General features: G+C 45.1%; 2 protein-coding genes, 1 long non-coding RNA gene and 1 pseudogene across 24 annotated transcripts in view; 1 reads left to right on the forward strand and 3 right to left on the reverse strand.

Moving 5' to 3' along the window:
• Positions 1 to 15069, reverse strand: part of patz1 (POZ/BTB and AT hook containing zinc finger 1) — a 749193-nt gene that overhangs the window by 382523 nt on the left and 351601 nt on the right. The window lies entirely within an intron of this gene.
• Positions 1 to 15069, forward strand: part of LOC138761246 (calcineurin-binding protein cabin-1-like) — a 449064-nt gene that overhangs the window by 140714 nt on the left and 293281 nt on the right. For 10 of the 12 annotated variants that reach the window (XM_069933059.1, XM_069933061.1, XM_069933058.1 and 7 more), the window contains 3 exons: positions 119 to 208; positions 6803 to 6954; positions 12558 to 12727. In XM_069933059.1, coding sequence (XP_069789160.1) covers positions 119 to 208; positions 6803 to 6954; positions 12558 to 12727 — 412 coding nt within the window. The remainder of the gene's footprint in view (positions 1 to 118; positions 209 to 6802; positions 6955 to 12557; positions 12728 to 15069) is intronic. The other 2 variants (XM_069933062.1, XM_069933063.1) reach the window with 2 other exon arrangements.
• LOC138759981 (uncharacterized) lies at positions 1450 to 5517 on the reverse strand. 3 transcript variants are annotated; one of them, XR_011355295.1, is made up of 4 exons: positions 5260 to 5516; positions 4693 to 4824; positions 4144 to 4487; positions 1450 to 2650 (listed from the first exon to the last, which is right to left on the reverse strand). It is a non-coding gene; the product is annotated as an uncharacterized lncRNA (long non-coding RNA). The 3 variants fall into 3 exon arrangements; XR_011355297.1 differs by having other exon boundaries at positions 4290 to 4487; positions 5260 to 5508; XR_011355296.1 differs by lacking the exon at positions 1450 to 2650 and adding an exon at positions 2665 to 3127 and having other exon boundaries at positions 5260 to 5517.
• On the reverse strand, positions 10174 to 10708 carry LOC138760237 (RNA-binding protein 25 pseudogene; annotated as a pseudogene).

Raw genomic sequence — 15069 nt, forward strand, 5'->3', positions numbered from 1 at the left:
GAGACTGCATTTTGAAAGGATTTATTGCATTTTTGAGTAGTTGGAAACAAAGAGAGCTAATTTAGATTGTTGTGTGAATGTTTTTTTTAAAAACACTGTGGTGGTTTGTTTTGTCCAGGCAGCACATAACCTCCATGAAGATGCAGCACATTACCCACGGAAGATCCATTATCACAATCCACCTGATCTAGCAATGGAAGCTCTTGAGGTACTGAATCACATGACAAGCAAAGCAAGACCTCCAGCAATGGAGTGCTTGTGTCTTTTGTCTCTTTCTAACTCGTATTTCAGTGTGCAAATATTCTTGAGCTTTCAGGGGGTACAATTCGACGTAAAACACTCCACACCAGATTGAACTGCAGAATTAAGCCTTTGCTTGCTGTCAATAGGAAGACCTTTTGTTTTTCATTCATTTCCACATCAAGATGTCTGAGAGGTGTAGGAGCTCTGTCCTACAATTGAGCAATAGGTACCTAGATAATCGCTTTGTCATTTTTTTTACATCACTAAGAACAGAGTATGAATGGATATTGAAAGCATTTAGTTTGACAGCAATTCTCTGTATTAATCAACATAAAATACTGATTTCTCACCAAAGTATTTATGTCCTGTTTTATGACTGCATGTTTCCACTTTGCATTTTCTCAGTATTAAGGTATTTTTGTGTTTGTGTCTTTTTAAGATTGTTCACTTTGACTGCTTCAGTAATCCCACTCTGTGAAAGAAAACCATGCTGGAATCTATTTTAAACCTAGAGCAAAAGAAAATCAGCAAAGTTTTGTGTACGATTATATTGCACGCATCCCATTTAAAAGAAAAAATTTTGAGGAGGTTAATGACCAGAAGCCAGAATTTACATGCAATTGCAAAGGCCCGTTTATACCATTTATCTTTAGGTATCAGTTGAGTGATAGTTTGAGTACTTCCATCATACTGGATATACAGTTGCCCTCCATAATGTTTGGGACAAAGATTTTTTTTTCTCCCTTTATTGCCTGGTGCTCCACACTAATTCACGTGATTAAAGTGCATATTCCAGATTTTATTAAAGATTATTAGTGTACATTTTTATTTGACCATGTAGAAATTACTGTCATGTACTTCCCTGCGTTGGGAGCAGTGCTGGTCCCTGATGATGATGTAATTGAAGTGAAGCACAGGAGTAATAGTGTGCAAGCGCAAATGGGTTAAGCGTCAATATACGGGTGATCGATCTCTGACACGGGAGGAGGAGAATGTGTCAGGATCACCAGGGTTTGGCTGGGTGGTGTTTGGGGAGTTGAAGAATGCAGTGTTGTGTCTGAAGAGAAGCAAGTTCATTCCATTTTGCGCTGAAAGAAATGAGGGAGTGTATTCTTTAATTCTGTGTAAATTGGGTAAATCAATGCCATTACAAGTGGTGACCCCATGCTTTCACAGCACCTTTTCATTTTATTAATAATACACCAGCGTGGTTCATGATCCTCTAGGGTGCATTTCTCCGTACTCAGTGTGCAAGGTCAGAAGATGAAATATGGTTTACTTGTGGAGGGTTTTCCAGAGCAGATTGCCTGTGGTAGAGAATGTTTTAGTGGATCCAGATGGTAACCTCCCATACAACACTGCTATTCAGTGGCGTACTCAGCTGTCTAGAGAGACTTGCATTGCCGAATTACTAGCTGATTACATGCTAGGTGATAGGCCACCGTCAAGATGTGGAGGAAATGGCACAGCGAGCTGGAACACAACCTGTAGAAGGGGATTTTTGGAAACAGAGGTACCTCCAATGTTTACCTCGTCATGTTCAAGGACATTTTGGTGAGTGTCTTTCAGATACCCACCCATGATCAGTTGGCGGATTATGCCGACCTCGTTATGTCTATGACCTCTGCAATGAAGAAAGAAGGATTGGGAAGTCAGCAGGAGCAAATGGAGTTGTGAAATGCTAGCATCTTATCAATCAAAAGTGCGAGAAATTTGAGAATTTCCTGTAGCTGTTACACATTAAATTTGGCTAGTTGCTATTTTTTTTAGGCGTGATGAATTTCTATTGCTGTTTCCTGCTGAATGCCTCAGCATCTCTATTCACCCCTAGATGAACAACTAAGAGGATCTGATCAGTCAGTTTCCAAAAGACCATTGATTTTGGGAGACGATGCCGTGCATGCTTTCAATGATGTGAAGACTGCGCTTGCGAATGCAACAAGACTTCTACATCAAAAGCCCAACGCCTTGTTCTCTCTTGCCACAGATGTGTCTGCCAATGCTGTGGGAGCAGTGTTAGAACAATGAGTCCTAGGACAATTGGAACCTCTGCAATTTTTTTTTCAGACAAGCTGTCACCAGCTCAGGCAAAGTATAGTACGTTCAGGCGAGAATTCTGTGCCATTTATCTCGCACCATTTATACAGATCACCAACTTTTTATGCATACACGAGTACAAGTACACGTCTAGACTCATCCCTAGAAATTCGACACTTGGATTTTATCTTACAAATTTCATCTGACGTCAGGCACATCTGAGGATGACCAAATGCCATGGCCGATGCTCTGTCCAGGCACGACATTGATGCCTTACATAGGACTACTGCAGTCGATTTCACCACCATGGCTCACGTACAGCATCTGGTATCACCAGATCAACTCTGGTCTCCATCTTCAAGATGCGATCCTGAATGAATCGGATAAAAAGTTAGTCTGTGATTTTTCCACAGGAAGACCAAGGCCTTTTGTATCGGCAGTAAAGAGGTGGGAGATTTTTTGAGTCTCTTCTTAATTTATCTCATCCTGGCAGAAGAGTATCATTCAAACTGATTATGGAATATTTTACCTGACCTCCTGTTAAATGGGATGTTGGATGCTTGGCATGTCCACACACTGAAGATTTGAGACACCCCAAATCCAAACTGGGCGATTTTGTTTTGTATTCCCATTTCCAGTACATGCACCTGGACTTTGTAGGCCTGCTTCCACCATTCTGGGGATATACACTTTGCTCACATGTGAGGACTGGACTACCAGGTGGTAGGAGCCCATTCCTGTGACTTCCGATGGGGTTCGTTTCTGGCGCTTGCATCATAAGTTGAAATTATTGTTACAGGTACACTATCCTTCATGCGGACATCTAAAATCCAGAAAGCTCCAAAATCTGGCAAGTGGGGAGAGAGACGGCAGCGTGAGTCTGGGGGAGAGGTGAGGGGGAAATACTGGCAGCGTGAGTTGGGGGTAAGAGACCGGCAGCGTGACTCGGGTGGATGGGGGAGAGACCGGCAGCGCAACTCGGGCGGGTGAGGGGGGGGTGAAAGACCGACAGCGCGAGTTGGGCAGGTGAGGGGGAGAGAACGGCAGCACAATTCGGGTGGGCTTAAATCTGGCTTTCCAAAATCTGGAAAAATCCAAAATTCGGAACACACTGTCCCCCAGGGGTTCCGGGTAAAGGATCATGTACCTTTAATTGCAGTCTACATGTACAGATTTTTTTTAAAAATATGTGACAATCTTATCATGCATACCTAGAATAATCCACAAAAAAATTGAAAACAGAGTTTAGATACAGGTAGGCAGGGGCATTTGGAGCTCAGATGCATGGGCGGTTGGGGAGAGGATGCTGAAAACCTTTATTCACACATTGGAGTTTGATCCCCACAGCCTTGGTATCACAGCATCTGAGAACTCCATGCACCAAGAAGACTGTGTACAACTTGCAGGAGGGAGACGCACTCAACATTCCTGTCCCTCTCGCCGCCCAATCTAGCCCTTCCTCCCCTGCTGCCTTTTGGCGGGGCAGCGAGCAAGATGACCCTGCTCTTGGCACCCCCTTTCCCTCACTCACTATCTTCTCCTTATAACTTGGGGCAGCAGCGTCACCTCGCAACCTCTGTTGTGATTTGGAATGCATGCGCAGATTGCCGTTGCTCTCTCTCCCTTCTTTCCCCAGCGATGGCAATCTGCTCATGTGTTCCAAATTACTTTTTTTTTAAAAAGAAACGTAATTGGGTCTGCCAAAGCACGTTTCCTTGGTGTCACTATAAGAGGAGCACTGAAATGATGACATTTAGTGGGGCTGATGGGGGTAGGAAGTGATCTGCATGCACTGATTGGATGGAAGCATTTCCTTCAGAGAAGGAAAGGTAGTCACGTTAATACAGATTGACCCCGACTTACCTTTATTCAAAACGGATTCTGATCATTGTAACTTTGAAATATTAAGTCGGAACATCGTAAGTCAGGGTCGACCTGTATTGCATGAGGTCATGCCAAACTGTCAACCTTCCAGGCTGTTATGTCGCAGGACAGTTTTATTCACTCGCCTTCTTGCGTGGCTCAGAGGCTGGAGTTTGTGGGGTGGCTGTCGCCGTCGTATACTTGACTGTGCCGGGAGCGGTGCCAGTCGCCGCTGATGATATCATCAAAGTGATGTGTGGAAGTATTAGCATGCAGGTGTGGGTTAGTAAGCAGTCAGCGTACTGATGAGAGTGACTTTGATCCAATAAATTGTCGCTTGAAGGCTGAGTGAGACATGTTAGTGATGAATTTTAATTATTTCCAATACAATTTCAGAAGTATTTAAATATTTTATTTAACATGTAAACTTGAAATGATCTTCCTCAACATTCGATGAAATGACTATAAATAACATCTGAATTAAAGTTCCGTGAATACAAAGTAACATTTATAATGACAGTCAACTAAAGTTATGAGCATTTCACTCACCGTTCTCTGTGCCATTACAGTTCCCCCATTTCAGGGCATACACAGGTGAGTACTCAGGTATGTTTAATTGCTTCATTGGTGCAGTTATAAGAGAGCTGGGCTTGTTTCTAAGCTTTTGATCACCTTTGGAGTCTGTGGTTGCCATTTTTCAACACAAGGATCAGAGTTGTGCCAATGAAAGTCAAACAAGCCATGATGAGGGTGAAAAACAAGAATAGAACATTAGGATTACCAAAATTAACTGTTTGGAATATTATTAAGAAGAGTATTATTAAAATGAGCTCAGTAATCACAAAGGGACTGGTAGGCCAAGGAAGATCTCCACTGCTGATGACAAAATAATTCTCATCATAATGAAGAAAAATCCCCAAATGCCTGTCAAAAAGATCAGAAATACTCTTCAGGAGGCAGCTGTGGATGTATCAATGACTGCTGTCTGCAGAAATACAGAGGCTACTCTGCAAGATACAAGAAACAGATGGCCAGTTTATCATTTGCTGAGAAGTATTAAAAGAGGCTGCAGAATTTTGGAAAAGGATCTTGTGGACAGATGAGATCAAGATTAACCTGTATCAGAGTGATGGCAAGAGCAAAATGTGGAGGCGTAAAGGAACTGCCCAAGATCCAAAGCACACTATCTCATCTGTGAAACATGGTGGTGGGGGTGTTATGGCCTGGACATGTATGGCTGTCACAGGTACTGGTCACTGATCTTCATTGATGATGTAACTGCTGATGGTAGTAGAAAAATAAATTCTGAGGTGTATAGAAATATCTTGTCTGCTCAAGTTTGAGCAAATACCTCCAAACTCATTGGTCAGTGCTTTATCCGAGAGCAAGACAATGATCCCAAACATCCTACTCAAGCAACAAAGGAGTTTTTCAAAGCTAAAGACTGGAAAATTCTTGAATGGTCAAGTTAGCCAACTGATTGAAATTCAATTAAGCATGCCTTCCATATGCTGAAGAGAAAACTTAAGTGGATAAGTCCCCAAAACAAGCAGAAGCTGAAGATTCAACTACACCCAGTTAACCTGCAACCCCACCCAGTACGTGGGAGGAAACCTGAGCCCCTGGGGAAAACCCAAGCAGACATGGAGAGAATGTCCCAATTCTTTACAAACAGTGCGGGATTCGAACCCCAGTCTCGATCACTGGCGCCGTAATGGTGTTGCTCTAACTGCTATGCCAACCATGCCGTCACTAGCAAGTGTATTTACTCAGCAGACATGGTCTACTGGCCTGTGGCAAACAGCAGAATCTACTTAGTGAAAAGAAGGATGACCGGCAAGAAAATATACAAGTGAACTGGTGTGGACTTGAAAGGCCAACAGGCCTGTTTCCGCTCCGTAAATGGTTATATGGTTATATGCTCAGTACCTGGTGATGTCTATTAATCACAGTCTTCAAACAGTCATTGCATGCAAGAATATGCAACAAAGTACTCATTGTGACTACTTTAATAAACATATTATTGCTATGTCCCAAATATTATGGTGCCCTGATATAAGGGGACTATGGAAAAAAAAGTGCTGTATTTTCCACATGGTCAAACCAAAATATATGCTAATAGCCTTGAATAAAATCTGGAATGTGCACTTTAATCTCATGTGGATCGTTTGATTACAAATTTAAATCTTTGGAGCACAGGAGCAAGTAAAGGAAAAAAAGTGTCTTTGTCCCAAATATGGGGAACATTGTATACTAACTAATATGCAACTGAAGAATCTTGCTGTATTTTTTTACATTACATATAATTCACATAATATGCTTTCAAACTTGGTAGGAAATCATTCCCTTTGAGAAACTGGTATAAATAGACAAATATTCCAAATGGAAAGCAACTAAGCATTGCCAGCTTGAATTGGTTCATTCCTCACACGTCGCCGTGAGAAAGTGGCAGCCCCTTTATGAGTTGGATCTGGTTGTGGACCCAGTGTGCAACCGGGGCTGGGGTTTCTAGATAAACTTATGTAAATTTCCTTGCTGTTCCAATTTCAACACCTCTAGAAATGGAAAGATAATGACTGCAATAAATTGGGAGAACATTATTAAAGGTGCAAGTTTTGAATATGGGAATTATCTGTTCATATAACCATATAATGTTCAGGTTTACTTCAGACTTCATGCCTCAATCCTCAAACTGCTGGAGAAGGATGAAGTGACTGTGGACTGTGAGATGCTCTTTAGCTACATAAAAGAGGCAGCACATGGACCTTTCGCCAGAGGCGAAGAGAAGAGCTCATTTAAAGTCAGTGAGAAGTAAGTGGCATTAAATAGTGAACTTTACTGATCACAACGTTATTACAACTAAATAGCTGATCTTTCGGCATTGCCAGTTTACAAAGAATCGTCACTCTTACACACTATTGTCTGTAGCCTATTGAAAAACGATCCCAAATGGTGAATTCAAATGCCTTTGTATCTGACTTTTAAAATCATTGTTGGGTTGTTTAATGTAGTGCACATTAGATTCATTCTGTGGTGGTGATTTATGCCAAATTAACTTGTCTTTTTTGATTTGTTATATATTTGAGCATTTGTGAGGAGTGTGCCTTCATTTCTGACTTCCTCAAATTTAGGTCAACTTAGTGCTATGTGACTTGCTGAGTTTCTTCAGCATTTTTGTGTAAACTTAATGTAAACCTGTTTTTAGAGTTAAACAAGTCTATAGATGCTGGGGTTGAGTGCCATACCTCAATGTGCGAGAGAAACTGAACATGTCACGCAGCATCCATGGGAAGTAAAGGGTAACCAATGTTTAGGGCCTGGGCCCTTCGTCAGGTATAAGCAGAAATTGGCAGATGCTTGAATTAAAAGGTGGAGGAGGGAGAAAGGGGCAGGAGGAGGAGTGCAGGCCAACAGCCAAGAGATCATATGGGTGAGAGGGTAGAAAAGTGCTGAGTAGGGGAAAGGGTAGCTCTCTGATAGGAAAGGGTTTGGGGAGCAAGAGGAAAGGACACAGAGGGTTAGGGAAAGATAGAGACATGAGGGAGGGGATTAACAGAAACTGGAGAAGTTGACGTTAATACTATCTGGTTGGAAAGTGCCCAGAGAGAATACAGGGTGTTGTTCTTCCATTTGGTGGGTGGCCTCAGTTTGACAGTACTTGAGACTATGGACAGTCATGTTGGCATGGGAAAGGGGTGTGGAATTGAAATAGATGGCAACTGGCAGGTCCTTGATGTTACAGCATACATAGTGAAGGTGCTCATTGAAACGATTCACAAATGAAACGTTGCTTCACTTGGAAAGACTGTTTTGGGCCCTGAATCCTGGTGAGTGAGGAGGTGTGGGTACAAGTGCAGCATTTCCTGTGGCAAAGGGGTAGTGCAAAGGGAGCAATTTGTGGGAAGGGATGAATAGATGAGTGGGTCCTGGAGAGAATGGTCTCTATGGAAAGTGGGGAGGGGAAGATGTGTCCAGTGGTGCCATAAATTGCAGATTGGATATGGCAGATGTTGGGGTGGGAAGTGAAGACCACGGGAATTCTGTTCTTCTGTATCTTAGAGTGGAATGAGTCAGGACAGAAGAATGTGTGTGAAATAGAGTAGATGCAGGAAAGGGTTCCCAATGTAGAGGAGGCAACTTTGGGAGCATTGGTACTTCCAATGTGGCCACCTCTACATCAGTGAGACTGAAAAATCATTCTGTTGAACACTTACACATGTTTTCTGCAAAAGCATGGACCTCCCAGTCACCAACTATTTCAATTCCACACCTCATTCCCATACCCATATGTCTGTCCATGGGCACATGGACTGCCAAAATGAGACTACTTGGCATGGGAAGATCAGTACCTTATATTTCTACCCTTCCACCTGCAGCCACCTATCACCCCTTGCATGTTAACCTGTGCTCCTCTCCTTCTGCCCTTTCCTTCTCTCCTTCTGCCCTTTCCTTGTCTCCTTCTGCCCTTTCCTTCTCTCCTTCTGCCCCTTCCCCCTCTCCTTCTGCCCCTTCCCCACATTTTATTCAGGAGCCTGCCTGTTTTTGTTCATACCTGACTAAGGGCCTAGGCCCAAAACATTGGTTACCTTTTACTTAACAAGGATGCTTTGTGTCCTGCTGAGTTTCTCCAGCCCATTTGTGTATTGTGTTACAGGATCTTTACAAGATTTGAAGCCAAGCTCTATTTGCATTAAATAAAAGGTTAAAAAACTGCAAATGCTGGAAATGTGAAATGAAAGCAGATAATGCTGGAAACAATCAACAGGTCATGAAATATTGAAGGAAAAAGAAGCAGTCAACATGTCATTGATTCTTCATCAGAACTGGGAGAGAGAGAAAGCAATGGAGCCCAAAGACAGATTGGGTGACCGGTTTGCCAAAAGTCCTATGTTCTGACATTGGATCCAAACTTGAGCTTTCTGCTGCCAAGCATTTTAATTCCCCAGCCATTCCTACAGTGTCATGTCTGTCCTTGTCCTCATCCATTTTGATGGTCAACACATCCTAATGCTCCTAGACAGCCTTAACCTAATGCATAAACATTTACTTTTCTAATTTTAGGTAACCCTAACACCTGACTGATTGCACTGTCCCCATCTCTACCTATTCCTATACTTATTTTCTCTTAATCTGTCTCGCACTGTGTGTCTGTCTGGTGCTCTGTGTCTCGCTCGCTCTTTCTCTCTCTGGCTCTCTCTCTCTCTCTTTCTGGCTCATTTTCTCTCTCTCTCTGGCTCACTCGCGCTCTCTCTGGCTCTCTCTCTGGCTCTCTCTCTCTCTGGCTCTCTCTCTGGCTCGCACTCTCTCTCTCTGGCTCGCACTCTCTCTCTCTGGCTCGCACTCTCTCTCTCTGGCTCGCGCTCTCTCTGGCTCGCGCTCTCACTGGCTCGCGCTCTCTCTGGCTCGCGCGCTCTCTGGCTCGCGCGCTCTCTGGCTCGCGCGCTCTCTGGCCCTGGCGCCCGCTCTCTCTGGCCCTGGCTCCCGCTCTCTCTGGCCCTGGCTCCCGCCCTCTCTGGCCCTGGCTCCCGCCCTCTCTGGCCTGGCTCCCGCCCTCTCTGGCCTGGCTCCCGCCCTCTCTGGCCTGGCTCTCGCCCTCTCTGGCGCTGGCTCTCCCCCTCTCTGGCGCGCTCTCCCTCTCTGGCGCGCTCTCCCTCTCTGGCGCGCTCTCCCTCTCTGGCGCGCTCTCCCTCTCTGGCGCGCTCTCCCTCTCTGGCGCGCTCTCCCTCTCTGGCGCGCTCTCCCTCTCTGGCGCGCTCTCCCTCTCTGGCGCGCTCTCCCTCTCTCTCTCTCTCTCTGGCGCGCTCTCTCTCTCTCTCTGGCGCGCTCTCTCTCTCTCTGGCGCGCTCTCTCTCTCTCTGGCGCGCTCTCTCTCTCTCTGGCGCGCTCTCTCTCTCTGGCGCGCTCTCTCTCTCTCTGGCGCGCTCTCTCTCTCTCTGGCGCGCTCTCTCTCTCTCTCTGGCGCGCTCTCTCTCTGGCGTGCGCTCTCTCTCTCTGGCGCGCTCTCTCTCTCTGGCGCGCTCTCTCTCTCTGGCGCGCTCTCTCTCTCTGGCGCGCTCTCTCTCTCTGGCGCGCTCTCTCTCTCTGGCGCGCTCTCTCTCTCTGGCGCTCTCTCTCTCTCTCTGGCGCGCTCTCTCTCTCTCTGGCGCGCTCTCTCTCTCTGGCGCGCGCTCTCTCTCTGGCGCGCTCTCTCTCTCTCTCTGGCGCGCTCTCTCTCTCTCTCTGGCGCGCTCTCTCTCTCTCTCTGGCGCGCTCTCTCTCTGGCGCGCTCTCTCTCTCTCTGGCGCGCGCTCTCTCTCTCTGGCGCGCTCTCTCTCTCTGGCGTGCTCTCTCTCTCTGGCGCGCTCTCTCTCTCTCTGGCGCGCTCTCTCTCTCTCTGGCGCGCTCTCTCTCTCTCTGGCGCGCTCTCTCTCTCTCTCTGGCGCGCTCTCTCTCTCTGGCGCGCTCTCTCTCTCTCTCTGGCGCGCTCTCTCTCTCTGGCGCGCTCTCTCTCTCTCTCTGGCGCGCGCTCTCTCTCTCTGGCGCGCTCTCTCTCTCTGGCGCGCTCTCTCTCTCTCTGGCGCGCTCTCTCTCTCTCTGGCGCGCTCTCTCTCTCTCTGGCGCGCGCTCTCTCTCTCTGGCGCGCTCTCTCTCTCTCTCTGGCGCGCTCTCTTTGCCTCGCTTGCTCTCTGGCTGGCTCGCGCTCTGGCTCGTTTGCTCTCTGGCTTGCTCTCTTGCTCGCTCTCTCCCTGTCTGGCTCGCGCTCTGGCTGGCTTGCCTGCGGTCTGTCTGTCTGGCTGGCTCGCGCTCTGGCTCACTCACTCATTCTATGGCTTGCTTGCTCTCTGGCTCATTCACTCTTTCTCTGGCTCGTTCGCTCTTTCTCTGGCTCGTTCGCTCTTTCTCTGGCTCGTTCGCTCTTTCTCTGGCTCGTTCGCTCTTTCTCTGGCTCGTTCGCTCTTTCTCTGGCTCGTTCGCTCTTTCTCTGGCTCGTTCGCTCTTTCTCTGGCTCGTTCGCTCTTTCTCTGGCTTGCTCACTCTTTCTTTCTCTGGTTTGCTCTCTCGCTTGCGCTCTCTCTCTCTCTCTCTCTCTCTCGCTCTCTGTCTGGCTCGCTCTCTAACTGCCTCGTTCTCTGTCTGGCTTGCTCTGTTGTGCTCTCTTTCTCTGGCGCTCTCGCTCTCTCTCTCGTTCTCCCTCTCTCTCATTCTTGCTGTCTCTCTGGTGCTTTTTTGTACTCTTGTCTTTCTCTTTCTGTCTCTCTCTCCACTATGTATGTCTCTCTTTCTCTCTCTCTCTCTCTCTCTCTCTCTCTCGACTTTGTGCGTCTCTCTCCCTCTTACTATTCTGTGTCTTTGTCTTTCTGTCTCTGTGAAATTGAAATGTTTAGGGGAACTTCTTCAAGCAGAGATTGGCGAGACTGGAATGAGCTTCCAGCTGAAGTGGTGAATGAAGACTTGATTTCCACAGTTAAGAAAAGTTTAGATAGGTGCATTAATGGTTGGGGTGTGGAGGGTTATTGACCAGGTGCAGATCAATGGGATTTTGTAAAATTTTATTTCAACACAGACTAGATGGTTCTGTTGTGTTCTATGTTGTGCCCAGATGAATTGATGGAATGAAATGAAGGATTAAAGTGGCAGGCAGCTGCAAGTTCAGGATTACACCAGAGGACAGAACTCGAGTGTTCCCGTAGAGTGGACATCACATCAATTCAGAGGAGGTCACATTATGAACACTGAATGTTACAATGACTGCATTCATGTAACAAGTGCTAGATCTAACCTGCCCCAGACCTACAATCTGCTGGAGGAACTCGGCTGATAGACCTGCTGAGTTCCTTCAGCAGATTGCTTGTTGCTCCAGATTCCAGCACCTTGTCTTGGTTTTTAAAGAAAAGGCATCTCAGCAAGCAGTGGTATGGAGAGGCCCAAAACGTCTGACAATGGCACTAGTAAATTCTTCATGAACTGCAGACAAAACTTGGGTTATAGTGTGTGGCACCTGGTGGTAGGCATGTGACATTGCAGGTTTTATGTTACTTTCTTTATCATTAGTTCAGTGCCTGTGTACCCTGGAGTGATGTAATAAGTAATCTGTAACACAGTGTTGCAATCTCGATTGGAAAAAAAAATCTCAAATTTTCTCACCAAAGCACTGTCAATGGCTTGGTGGGGTTGGGGGGTGGAGCTCTCCAACAAGCTGCTCTCTGTGGTCTAGGGGTTTGTTAGAGCTAATGTGTGGTAAGTAAAGGTGATTTGCAGATGAAAATAAAGGTTAAGAGCTACTGCCCTAGGTTATGGCTACAGTCCCACAGTGATGTCTGTGTAGCTCCATACATGCAAACATAACTACTCCTTTAACAATATGAAAATATTTTTACAATGATGGTGATAATGATGGAGTGTGATACAACTGTATCTCTTGTTCTTTTCTGTAGGGAGAAGTCCTGCACAAATGATGATGACTCCCATTCTTCTGTTGGAACCGTACAAGGTCAAGGAAATCTTACCTCGGGTCCAGGTCTGACATCCCCACCTTACACAGCCACTCCGATTGACCACGATTACGTCAAACGTAAAATGCCCCGTCAGCAGGCTTCAATTGATGGTATTTTTCTTGTTATAGATAATGACAAACTTGGGATGTGGTTAATAATTGGGCAATCATAAGTGGTGAATTCTGTTAAATGCTCAACACTGGGTGATGGTGTGCAGGAGAATGGGCAATATGGCTGCTATCTAGCTTCTTAAAAATGATGGGAATTAGGTTCTTTCAAACTTTTTTCGGTGCTTGCTTAAATTGTTGATGGCTTCTTTAAGTGTTCGTTGCTTTGCTTGCATTAGTGGAGGTGAAGTTTGGCTACATCCAGTGCCTTTACAAGAAATGTAGCTAAATAAGCTTGCACTGAATGATGCCACAACGAGCTGTTGCTTATAGTTCTCTGGCGCAGGCCTCCAGACACTGTTCTTCCACCAAATGTGGCAAGTAGCCACTGCAACTCAATAATTTTGTGGTGATGCGTGCAGGCATCGTCTGAATTGATGCAGATTGTGTCTGCTGCAATTATTGTCTAAGCCACTTCTGCATGCTTTGTGTTTGCTATTTTGCTAGTTCTGTGACTTTTTTTGTTGTTCATGAGCTTTTGCATATATTTGCTGGTTTAAGGATCCACAAGCAATGAACATGTCCAAAAAGAGAATATTGCAATTTACCCTTTTCATTTAATGGTATAACTATTACTGAATTCTACATCCTCAACATCTGGGGGGTGAAGAGGGGGAGTGTAGGGGTGGTTGCCATTGACCTAAGACCCAACTGGTCCAGTCACATAAACAGAGTAGGTCACAGATGAGGTATCCTGCAATGTGGCTCATTTCTTGTGCCCAAAAGCTTTTAAAGATCAGGCATGCAATGGAACAGTTTTCACTTATCAGTGTGGATAAGAAAGGCTCTTGAAATAAATTTTTTGGAGCTTTCTGGGGAAAGCGGTCTGCTCCATCCTGACCACCTGCTACATATTCCATTCAGTGCCAGTGCTAAGGGCTGCACTACGTGCTGCACCTCCTGAACCTGTGACCCTTCCCACCAAAAAAGTACAAGGTAACAGGCACATAGGAACCTACACATTATCCTCCAAGTCACGTACAACCCTGACTTAGAAAAGCATCATTGTCAGGGCTAAACTTTGGTACAGCTGTGAGAGCACTTTCCCCAAAAGGACTGCAGTGGTTCAAGAAGGCAGCTCACCACTTACCTCTCAAGGGCAATTAGGGAATAGATGGTGGCCTTGCTAACAAAACTCACGTTCTCTAAAATGGATTAAAAAATCTTTTGCATACTCAGTTATTGAAGGGTCAGTACTTTGGTAATTTAAGTGTATGTAATAACAAATGATCATGCAAGGAGAGGAAAGGGAAGGGAATAGCAGAGACTTTGCCTTCTGGTATATTTTAAATCAATGGGTAACCTTTTCAGCTAAAGTTTAGAATGGCAATAAAAAGTGACTCCATGTTGACTTCTAAAGAGAACTGTTGTAGAATTTGCTGAAAATTTTTCAGTCCTCTGTTATTGAATTCCTATTCATCTTGTAGGTTAAGAGATTTCTGTGAATTTTGTATTTTGTTGGTTAAAGGAGTTGGTTGGCAACTCTATTTCTGTTTGGATTTCAAGCCCAAGCTGACACTTTGGAAGAAATTGTGTTGACCTCGATAAATCAACTTCATCTATATGAAACCCTTATTTTAGGTGTCATGAGTGCTGTGGTGATCTTTTGTAAAGCTGTCGAGTTTAATTAGTGCTGGAGAGATATGATAATATTCTTGAATCTGACTGGCAGAATTTTGGCAGTCCAAGTTAGGCATCTAGAAACTGAATTACTTTTGGCTGCTGTTAGATTGAGTTGCAATTGCTCTTTTTGCATTTTGTAGATATGTTGCTTTTCAACTATGAAGGTATTCAGAAATAATACAATAATGTGATAAGGTATTGTGGGATTTGTAAGTATTGGATATTAAGTAAACTAGACAAGTTTTAGAATGGTGAGAGCAGTGGGGGAAAAGGCTGGAAATGGAAAAAAAAATCAAACATAGGGACACAAGAGTGATGGCAGATGGAATCTGGAGCAAAGAAAACACCTGCTGGAAGAATTCAGCAGATCGAGCACCATCAGTGGGAGAAAGGAATGGCCAGAACTCATCATGAAGTCTCTGTTTTGTAGAACATAGAGCATCCATATGCCTTTCTATGAGTTTTTGATTGTCCCAGCTTCTGCCAGTTCCCCTGGAAATGCATTCCAGACACCCATCACTGTCTGTATTTATATTTTTAAAAAATGCGTCTGACATATCACCATAAACCCCTCCACTCACCAGAAACAGATGCCCTCTGGTTATTGTTGTTGTCACCCTGGCTGTCCACCCTATCTAAGCCGCTCATAATCTTGTATACAT

The sequence above is a fragment of the Narcine bancroftii genome, chromosome 4 (genome assembly GCF_036971445.1).
Source record: "Narcine bancroftii isolate sNarBan1 chromosome 4, sNarBan1.hap1, whole genome shotgun sequence".
In the NCBI taxonomy this organism is placed as follows: domain Eukaryota; kingdom Metazoa; phylum Chordata; class Chondrichthyes; order Torpediniformes; family Narcinidae; genus Narcine; species Narcine bancroftii.